Source organism: Myotis brandtii, unplaced genomic scaffold (genome assembly GCF_000412655.1).
Source record: "Myotis brandtii unplaced genomic scaffold, ASM41265v1 scaffold18, whole genome shotgun sequence".
Lineage (NCBI taxonomy): Eukaryota > Metazoa > Chordata > Mammalia > Chiroptera > Vespertilionidae > Myotis > Myotis brandtii.
Genome location: NW_005356674.1, coordinates 11,716,529 through 11,728,089, shown reverse-complemented (window position 1 = coordinate 11,728,089; position 11,561 = coordinate 11,716,529). Strand labels below are relative to the sequence as shown.

The 11,561-nt window shown below is 39.3% G+C and overlaps 1 protein-coding gene across 5 annotated transcripts in view; it reads left to right on the top strand.

The window, feature by feature from the left end:
- The window catches only part of ZNF385D (zinc finger protein 385D), a 705,866-nt gene that overhangs the window by 486,301 nt on the left and 208,004 nt on the right, over positions 1-11,561 (top strand). For all 5 annotated transcript variants that reach the window (XM_014537585.1, XM_014537586.1, XM_005863642.2 and 2 more), the window contains one exon: positions 903-1,045. In XM_014537585.1, the coding sequence (XP_014393071.1) occupies positions 903-1,045 (143 nt within the window). The remainder of the gene's footprint in view (positions 1-902; positions 1,046-11,561) is intronic.

Here is an 11,561-nt window from a genome sequence, read left to right as displayed (position 1 = left end):
GGGGAGGGTGTGTGCAAAAGTGTGTGCTCTGTTGCAAACAGCTGGTTGCCTGCCTACTGTACACATAGGGGGTGTTTTGTTGGCATAATATTCTACTGCCTGCTCATTGGTGAACTTGTAAAGTCCACCTACTCATGACTGGGAAGAAAGCAGGTAGTCATTGACTTCTTAAAGCTATGGGATTGCTGGATAGCTCAGGGATTGCTCTACTGGTAGCTGGGTCCACTGGTTTTCATCTTCCAGTTGCCTCCCAGGCAGCGAGGTACTGCTGCCTGTACTTGTGGTTAAGTTTCTTTTCCGTGCCAGGTTCATGTCGTCTTGCCGCCAGAGTTTTGGATGTGATAGAAAAGAGCAGTTTTGTAAAATAATCACTCAGACTGGATACATATTCTGAGCACAAGTTAGTTTGCAAAGAGGGATGGTGGAGCCATGGAGGGGTTTTCCTTTCGATTCCAGGGATTTTGGAGGCAGATTGGTCCTGATCCAATCCAAAGCTCTAGGCAGGAAGAGAAGGATAGATCGGGACATCTGAAATGTTTGAAATGTCAACTGTTGCTTACATAAGCAGATAGGTACAATCCAAGGAGGAAGAAGAAGCAGCTCAACCAGCTTTCTCTGCCTAATGGCAGATCTGCTCGTTGGCCAGTTCCCAACTAAGGTCAATACACTTTGTGTCTTGGTTTTTCCAATGACCCACAGAGTTGGCCTTTTGGTCTCAAAAGAGACCTAGGTGGTTTGTTGGTTTGTTTGTTTGTTTTTTGTTGTTGTTTTTTTTTGTGTGAGGGGGTTTTTGTGTGTGTGTATGTGTTTTGTGTGTGTGTGTTTTGTGTGTGTGTGCGGTTTTTGTTTGTTTTGAATGTGCTGGACGTCCCTGATTGCTCCCTTTGCTCTCCTCTCTGCAGGTGGTACATGCCAGAGCCCTGCTCTCCCAGCCCTGGTCCGTCCACCAGCCCCTCCTTTGCAACCATCGCTGGATATTAAACCCTTCCTTCCTTTTCCTCTTGACACTGCAGCAGCAGTCAACCTCTTCCCCAATTTTAATGCGGTAAGTCCCACTGTCCAATTTGCATATGCCAGAGTGGTAGGTACTGGAAAACCTTAAAGGCCAGGGCTGAGTCGGTCACTACCTCTGTTTTGCTCTGTTTGTGATTTCCATGAATGTTTGAAAGCCATGGAGTGAGTTGCCTGCCTAGTTATGTAAGATCCCTGGAGCCAGATGCCTTCATAGGAAGATGAAAAGAGATTCAGTGGATTGGGTTCATCATGGGTTCATGTCTCCCTGTTAGTGTCTTTTTGGGTAACACTAACAATTTCATTGTTTTGTTGGAATATATCTACATCACAATGGAATGAATTTGTTAGAGAACATTAGAATTCAAGTAGATGTCTAAAAATCTAAACATGTTTCTTCTGTATAGACTCTCTATTTTAATTTAATCTGTCACTCCTTACCTATTTAATAAAGAGGACCCTGACATATTCCGTGTATAGAGCACTGTGTCTCCTTAACTTAAAACAACTCAGGGTTCTGATAGCAAGGGTTTTCTTGTTCTGTTTTTCCTGTTCAGCCACAGTTGTTCAAGTTGTCTTTCTTAAATTACCGTGTTTTGGGAAAGCTTTGTCAACAGCCTTCTCAACACAAGTTCAATGACTTCTGCCTCTATTTTTGCTCTAAAGGATGTCTTTTTAAGTTGGCAGATTCCTCATACTCATCATCTTTCTTTTGTGTGAGGAATGACCATATTCTTAGGATGGAAATAGAAATGAGAGTTGAAAAGGTTAGAATCCAGTAAGTGGCTTTTTTTCTAACCACATCTGATTCAGCTTTCAGCAGTTGTTATAATGCAGGTCTGAGCGTATCAATGACAGGACATGTCAACACAAGCAAAGCAGAGGATTAAGATGGGAGGTCACTAAATAATACAGATTTCTTGTTGCAATTTTTTTGCATCCATGATGGATTTTAAAAAATCTGCCCCAAATTAGATCATTCTCCTTCAGCAGACAGTACTGGGTCCAATATGTTTTAATAAAAGTTAATCGTGGACACTTCGGACACGCCAGTGAAATGGTACCCTTATGGGCTAGTCCTTACTTAAGGGCAAGGGAGAATCACAATGATTGCTTTGCTTTTTGGGGGGTGAGGAACTTTCCCATGGGAATCTTATTTTGAAATTGATGGAGCTTAAATAGAGTGGCATGAAGAAATCACATTTCCAAAGTAAGGGTTTCTAATCTTAGGTGTCTCAGTGAAAGTAGAGGACAAATTACATCCAATTCTCTGATTCTTAAATGACCACACTGAAGTCTCCTGAGTTCCCCTGTTCTGAGCATCGTGTCTGCTCTTCTGTTAAGTGGCTCCCTTCCCAGACCGCCAGGGAAGATCCATCAAGGTGCTTTGCCTGGCCTCTGAGACCACTTGGCATCCTGTCACTCAGGTCCCATGTCCGCTTTGGAGCAGTTGAAGTAAAATTTCTGAAAGGCTGTAAAAGATTGGGTTTTAAACTTTAGATTTGCCCTTTGGGAAACATTGAAAGCAACATGATTAATTTGACTGAATATTATTTGTCATAACACAAAGATGAGTGATATGCTGAGTTATATGACACTGAGCAAATCCCTTTACTTTCTTTGCCACTGTGGCCTTCCTCCTCTTTGAAATAGAGGGGGACGTGAGGAACTCTTCTTTTGGGGGTTATACCATTCAAATATTTGAGCGTTTGTGGGCAAAGGCAGCATTTTGTGGTGATCAAGCTGGATTTTGTAGCTAGACTGACTGGGTTCAAATCCCAGAACTGCTGCTTACCATCAATATGACTTTGGGTAAGTCACATAACTCCCATGGATCTCAATACCTTCATCTGCAAAGTGGGGCCGATATTTAACCTACCTCATATGTGTGTGATAATGCTTATATGGGTTAAGCCATTTTCAACAGGGCTCAGCATATAACAAGCACTATTGAGCAGGGGTCCTCAAACTACGGCCCGCGGGCCACATGCAAATACAAATATTGTATTTGTTCCCGTTTTGTTTTTTTTACTTCAAAATAAGATATGTGCAGTGTGCATAGGAATTTGTTCATAGTTTTTTTTAAACTATAGTCCGGCCCTCCAACGGTCTGAGGGACAGTGAACTGGCCCCCTGTTTAAAAAGTTTGAGGACCCCTGCTATTGAGTGATCGGTATCATAGCCTGTAAACCCTTCTGATTTTGAATGTGGAAATTCATTGACTAACTGATTGCAAAAGTGTGACTTGATTCCTTTTTTTTTTCCTTTCTATGATGGATTTTGACTTGTGTTAGCATTTGTTCCATTTAAATCAAGAGACTCTCTGTTGCTACACATATCGGTCATTTCCTTCCAGTGCTAGTCAGGGTGCAGCCAGCCATGGGTTAAGCTACTTTTTGCTTCCAACTGAGGGGAATGGTTGCAAATCCATAATTAGGTGGCTTCAGACTCAGTATTAGGGCATAGAGAATCTTTCTAAGTAGCACCCTTAGGTCTTGTGTGAATCTTAATCCACAAATTCAGGGTGTATGCAACATTTCTTTTCTGCGAGTTGATTTTATTTCCATCAGACTGGAAAGGAATGCAATTTAATTCTGTTTCAGGGTGTGCTGAGGTTCAAGTATCTATAGGTTATGCATCCAGCTTTTGGTAGGAGACTTCCTCTGGTCCTCATCCATCTAGGCATTCATGTGATGGTCAATACAGGGCTAGTCCCCAGCTTTCACTTTTGGGCACAAAACTTTGTGAGACTTTCAGTGGTCTCTCCTGCCTAGATCTGCCATACTGCTTAACTCCTTTGCCAAGAAAATGATGAACCCAACACCCTTCCCTCATCTGACCTTTGGGAAACAATGTCTGAACAATCAGAGACTGTCTGTCTATTCTGTTCCTCCTCTGAAGATATGAGTATGGAATCATCTGTCCATTTGTGGTATAGTGAAGCAGAATAGTGAAGGACATTTTAAAATATATATACATGTACAATAAAATATGCAGAAACATAAGTGGGTATCTCTGATTATCATCCATCCACAAGCATATAAGCCATTGGGTTTGGATGTGAGTCAGAAAGAACAACGAAACATCTGTAAAAACAAGCACAGAGGGGAAAGGAAAACAGATGTAGGATCTGAGCTCGGATGTGGATATAAAAAGAGGACATTTGCTAAAACCATTAGGATCCCTTAGTCTCCCTAAAGCCAACTTTTAAGGAATAGCAACAGAAGCTGTTCTCTTGACCCAGGGATTTTGTATCGGTGAATGTTCCAGTAGCTTTCAGACAAGAGACAGTTTTTCTTGAATTCATGTACCCCCACCCTGCTCCTCAATCTCTTAAGACACGGGAGTGTCAGTGCTTAGGACTGATCCCAGTGGTCCCTTCTGAGTCTGCATTTCTTGACAGGAATCAATCCTATAAGTAAGTAGATGATGTTTAGGAAACAAATGCTAAGACATGGTGTGAACTTACTTCATTCAAGTAACTTCTATTTTCTAAGCATCTACTATGTGGGAGGAATAGTGATAACAAAAATTATGTTATGACCTCTGCCACAAAATAATTCCATTTAGAAAGGATAAGTTGGACAAATAAAAATACATTTGTAGCCCTAACTGGTTTGGCTCAGTGGATAGAGCTGCCACAAAATAATTCCATTTAGAAAAGATAAGTTGGACAAATAAAGGTACATTTGTAGCCCTAACCGGTTTGGCTCAGTGGATAGAGCGTCAGCCTGCGGACTGAAGGGTCCCAGGTTCGATTCCGGTCAAGAGCATGTACCTTGGTTGCAGGCACATCCCCAGTAGGGGGTGTACAGGAGGCAGCTGGTCGATGTGTCTCTCTCATCGATGTTTCTAACTCTCTATCCCTCTCCCTTCCTCTCTGTAAAAATCAATAAAATATATATTTTTAAAAAGATACATTTGTAAATATGGGTGCTTTTATAGAGAAATATGTATATAGGATAAGATGGCAGCTTGGGGCAGTAGTGGAAGGCTATGTGTGGTTGGAAGGTACAGCTTTTGGAATATGTTCTTGGGGACTGTTCCAGAGCTGTGTTTCCTGTTGGCACAAAGATTAAATGAATAAACTGCCCTAATGCACCTGCATGTGTCTAATACCCAGTAAATATTGATCCTCCCTCCCAGGAGAAGCACAAGGATGAGTAAGGAGGTTGCACACAGTGTTAGAAAGGGGGGCAAACCTAGGAGAGTGGCTGTTGTGCTTTCACTTAGCTTTGGCTAATATTCTGTAGCATTAACAATGTAAATTAGCAGCCCTAGCCGGTTTTGCTCAGTGGATATAGTGTCGGCCTGCACACTGAAGGGTCCCAGGTTCGATTCCGGTCAAGGGCACATGTCTGGGTTGTGGGCTCGATCCCCAGTAGGGGCCATGCAGGAGGCAGCCGATCAATGATTCTCTCTCATCATTGATGTTTCTATCTCTCTCTCCCTCTCTCTTCCTCTCTGAAATCAATAAAAATATACTTAAAAGTAAATACGTAACTGAACTTTTAAAAAAAGGTAAATTAGCATAGAATTCTGACTCTGTGCTGCTTCTCTGTATAGTAAGATTTCATTATGGGAGAGAAAGAGCAAAGACGGGAGGGTGGGAAGGAGGAAAGGGGAAAGAGAAAAACTGAGAGAGAAGAAGAAATCATCAAATCCTAGAAGGTGACTCTACTCTAGTTCTTTTTATTTCTCAAAACCACCAATTTTCCTAAAAATGTTAAGTATGGTGTTAGTTTGAGTGCAAAAGTTTTATCAGCTGGGGGTAGGAAAGTAAAGTTTATGTGAGCAATGCTATTGCTTCTCATACTCTGGAGTGCATATGAATCACCAGGGAAATTATGTTTTAGTGCAGATTCCAATTAGGTAGTTCATAGGTGGAGCCTGAAATTTTGAGCATATGTGGGTGGAAGAAGAGGAAACCAGGAGAATGACTCAATACATTGGACTCCATGAAAAGCATCTGTTATAAGGCTAGCACTTAGAAATATAATGGAGGATACGAGGAAGAGAGGTCATTAATCTCTTACTCCACCATTCACTCATTGGGCATTTATTAAGCACTGACTATATGCCTGACACTATAGTAGATGATGAAAATACAAAGTCAACAAGGAGAAAGAGAAGGAGGAAGAGGAGGAGAAGTAGGACAATGGGAAGGAGCAGGGGGAAGAGGTGGTGGCGGGGAGGAAAGGTTCTTGTATCTATGGAATTGACATAGTTGATTATTCACTCCTTAAAACACTCTTCTGTCTGCCACTAGTAAAACATCTAGATGTCAAAACACTACATTAAATAATAAACTATGCAAGCAGGAACCCTATCTATATCGTTTTCTTCATTTATTAGAAAACGGGATGCAGTAGGAAAATCATTCCATAAATAACTCTGCAATTAAATATTTAAATAAAGTCTTATAAGTTAAGTGCTACCCGAGTTTAAGAGAAGGATAAGTATCTTGGAGGTGGTCAAGGGAAGCTGTATGGTAAAGATTAAGGTTTATTTTGGGAGCTGATATCATATTTATTTGTTAAGGTAACCATAGTATAGAGCCTGAAATGTCTCAAAGACTCAACATACATTTATTGAATGAATGAAGGGAGGATAGTTAGATCAATGGATAGACAGATGGCCACATAGATAGATAGATAGATAGATAGATAGGAAAAATGCATGACATCATTAATAGAAGAGAAATAGCCATAACAGTTACATCAGAAGAAACATAATTGATGGAAATATCTTAATAAAAAATCTAAATAATCACTGCTTTTATACATTAGATTATTTACATCGAACCAAAATTATTAATTTAAGCCATCAGTAGAAAACATAAGCAAGCATAGCATCAAGTCATCCCCTTAATTTGCATCCATAATTTTATGTTGGCTCATGTGTCTAGCTACTCTGGCCATATAAAAGAACAGCGATGTAAAAGTCCTAGTGGTTGCCTATAGAATGTACTCTGAAATCCATTCTTTACAATGTTCTTCAGCTATTTCATGTGAATCCAGAAGGTCTGTCGCCATAAAATATTGGTGAGGCACTTTAGGACTCTAAAATGACAGCTTTAAATATGCTTAATCTACAGAGATTATTCTACAACTGTGGATTAAATATACATTTATAATATTATAGATAAATGACAAAAATACAGAGCTCCAAATAGGATATTTCAAATTTAAGATTTTGTTATCCTTCAATATGTATTCTTCAGGACCTCCATTTTCTCTATATTTAAAATGGAAATCCCACCATATTTATTGTCACACTTTTTCTTTCTTTCAAAAATTGTTCTTAGCCCAGGCGGTGTGGCTCAGTGGTTGAGTGTCAACCCATGAACCAAGAGGTTACCAGTTTGAACACTGGTTAGGGCACATGCCCTGGTTGTGGCTCGATACCCACTAGGGGGTGTGCAGGATGCAACTGATGGATGTTTCTCATCAATGTTCCTATCTCTCTATCCCTCTCTCTCTAAAATCAATTAAAAAGGTGTTCTTGACATCGGTCTCCTCCCTGGCTCTGGATTTTGGTACCTGCTCCAGGTATGGACATTTCTCCCAACCTCAGCCAACGATAGAGTTATGGAGACAGTGGTTTAAGCATTTGTTTGGTTCAAAAAGATATTAATTAAATTCGGTTTATACTTTACTCACTGCTCTCAGTTTTTACAACTGCTGCTGCCACTAAAATAGGTAGGCAGCCAGGTTGAAATTATGGTCTGAAAAATAACAACTGCTAGAGGGTGTGGATATTTTTCAGGTGAAAAATGCTGCAGTAAATTTGGCATTGATCGCCAAGTTCTGTGTCCTTTGAAGACAGATGTTACAGATTGCTAGCTCACTCTGTGCATTGAGTGTATCATATTTGTAGAGTAAAAGCTTCTTCAGAAACATCTGCTTATGAACTCTTCTTTCATTATATGTTTTCATATTGAAACACATATATAAGTGTCTTGGCCCCCAAACACAAAATGACTTCAGTACAGAATATCAGGGCTTGAAAATATAAAGATAAACAAATGCACAATTAAATGAATATTTTTCGGTTTTAATACTTGTTTACCCTGAACAGGTAATACATTTTCCTATGATTCAGATGTAAAGAGAACAAATAATTTTCCCTTACTGCTCTTCCCCTGCCACTCAGTTCTCCTCTCTTAAGTGACAATCATAGTGGTAAATTGCTTTTGTATCTGTCTTTCCAGACATGTTTTGATGTATGAATTTCTACTCACTAAAGAGTGAGGCTCCTGCACATTATATATTTATTTTCCTTTATCAGTCAATCTCATCATGATGCCCTGAGGCTTTGCTCTTCAGAAGAATACATTTGACCTGTTTCCTAGTCTGACTTTCTTACTAGCTGTGATTTTGGACAAATAAGGGGCCTTGAATAAGAGAATAGCTAAATTCATAGCTTGTTTTGTGATCCAGCAGGTTTTTTTTTTTTAAAGATCCCTACTCACACTTAGATGAAACATTTTAGAAACAAAAGGAGCTTTTTAGGGTTAAATTTGTCTACTCCCACACACTTACTTTACAGATAAGCCTAGAACGATTGAGAGATTTCCAGGTTCATGGCTAGTAAGTTCAAAACTAAGATAAAAATTATTTCTTCTGTTTCTCGTGAGAATGCTAATCACTGAACCATAATGTTATGGGTTCAGTTGTGTCTCTCTAAAATAAATAACCTACAGTACCTTAGAATGTGCCTTATTTATCAATATGGTCATTGAAGATGTAGCTATTTAAGATGAGGTCTTTAGAGTGAGTCCTAACCGCTATGACTGGTAGACTTCTAAAAAGGGGAAATAGCCACATGAGACACACATAGAGGGGAGGTGATGTGGGGAGACACAGGAAGAACATCATCTACAAGCCAAGGAGAGAGGTCTGGAATACGTCCTTCCTCGTAGACCTCAGCAGGACCCAATCCTGCTGACACTTTGATTTTGGACTTCCAGCCTTCAGAATTCTGAGAAAATAAATTTCTGTTGTTTAAGCCACCCAGTTTGTAGCACTATGTTATGGCTGCCTTAGCAAGGCATGATTCTTAGAGCCATCTGATCTACCTACCTACCCCTGCCAGACTGTACAATGTTTTTGACAACTTGCAACCCAGCTTTCTACTTATCTTCAGTGATGGTAAATAAGCCAACTCTGGGGGAAGAAAGACTACACCTTGCGTTGCCTACACTATTAGGAAGTTCTTTATTTGGAGTCACTGCAGGCTCCCTGAAACCACTATAAACCAAGGAAGAAGACAATATACAACCTACTGCTTTTTTATTTAAAAAAATTGATCACAAATTAAGAGACAAGGGTTATTAAGGAAGTCACTTTTACACTCACTATTTTTAAAAATCTAATTTTGTAAGAACCTTGCATGTTGTAGGTATTACCTGAATTGCATGGATATGGAAACCTTACTTAAGGTGAGACATAAAACAGTTTGTCCCAAATCACACAAATAGTGAGTCACTGAATCATGGCTAGATTTCAAATCAGTGATCCAAGTCCAATGCAATTTCATCCAAACACAGGTAGCTAATCTCCTGCCTGAAAACAGTTGTAATTTCTTTAACCAGCTGTTATAGCCTTGGCACACTGTACTAGCTAATTAAATAATTCCTTAGAAGACCTAACTCCAAGAAAGTAAGCTCTTTCTTGAATAATATTCTAGCTGCAATTGCACAGTTATGAAAAAGAACATCTAGAGCATTTGTAGATTGTGTCATCTTCAGAAATGTTTATGTTGAATATGGGCAATCATTGTGAAGGAGAATAAATAATTTTAAGTGGTAGTAAATGAAAAAGTCCATTCCTATCCCAGTAATAGCTAAGGGTGTTTAAGACTCAAGGTACATTTTGCACACATAAGATTATAAGCACATACCACTAAACTTAGAATCTTAGAATCTAAAAGGTTTGAGTTGCATGTTTAATACTTTATCTAAGGCAAAATCATGAGTCTACATTTCCTTATTTGTGAAACTAAGAATAGTCATATTGCTCAAGGAATGCCTAAAGGTGCTTAAAGATTGAAAGTACTACAGCAATATTAGGCATTAAGGAGGTCTACTGAATCAGTGTGTCTGGGATCAGTACCCAAATGAGCCTGTCTTCGCAACCCTTCCAAGGTGATATCTTTGCCCCTTAAATGTTGAGACTCACTGCATTCCCCCTGTGGCCAAAAGTGGTGGGAAAACTCTGTTTTCACAGCTAAGTAGAGATGAAAGAATAACCTTCTCAGACTATTTTTTGGAGGAAAGTTGTCTTTTCCACACTCCTCCCCTCAATACAAATGCAAAGAACAATGTTAATGCTATTTCTCATTACTCTTCGTCAAAGGAATGAGAACTTTTTGCCGGTGAGACTATTTTGTTTCATGGCTCAGTGCTTCTCAAAATGTGGTTCATAAAGCTGTACTCGTCCAAGAACCGGTTATAGAGCTGCAGTGAGATAAAGGCAGACATTGAGAGGGAACAGCATTTAGACATTTTTGTAGTCACTTAAGAGAACAATTTTACATCTGTTGATGCAAATACAGAATTGTGGCTTAGCTGGCTGGTGTAGCTCAGTGGTTGAGTGTTGACCCATGAATGAAGAGGTCACTGGTTTGATTCCCAGTCAGGGCATATGCCCAGGTTGCGGGCTCAATCCCTAGTGGGAGACATGCAGGAGGCAGCCTATCAACGATTCCCGCTCATCATTGATGTTTCTCTCTCTCTCCTCCCCTCTCCTTTCCTCTCTGAAATCAGTAAAAATATAATTTAAAAAAAGAATTGTGGCTTATATTTTGTATGTCTTTTTAATTCAATTTTTCCGGGTAATCCAACTTTATTATATTTTATAGAAGTATCAATCTATGATTGATGGGGGAGGGCTGGTCTCTCAGCAAAGAGAGATGAAAAGCACTCTGCTGTTAGTGGTAAGGATTTCTGAGTTCCATCTACACTCAGAAGGTGAAGGAGACTTTGAAGCAGTTATTCAGGTAATTCGCATAATGTATGGTTGAGAAAGTCACAAATGCAATTCAGATTACTTTAGCTCTATCCAATTTCCCTTATCCTGGTGAGGTGTGGCAATGGCAAATGGCTCTCTCTGAAACTCCTAAGTCAAGACAGTAGTTGAATCCAAATAAGATAATTTATGTTTTGCCTCCCTCTGAAGCATAACTCCTTATGCCGCATTTTATGTTGAGCTTGGACACATAATAAAGTGGTAAATTTAATAGTTAATTCTTGAGCTTCTTTTCTTGAACATTTTAAAGTGGAATTGACTTCAAGGATCTTGCTGAGGATTTTTAAGAAACTAAACAAACAAAAAAGAGTAACTTTAAGTGAGTATATGTGGGGAGAAGAAATGTTATCGTGTTAATTTCTAATCCAAATTATTATTTTTAAAATAAAAACTAGAATAAGTAATAGTCTAGTAGCACAATAGGTTGGGGACATTTTTAAGGATTTTATTCGGGGAAATCACACAGAAAAATAATCGATTTTACTAAAACATTCTGTGTTCTTTAGAACACTTATGCAT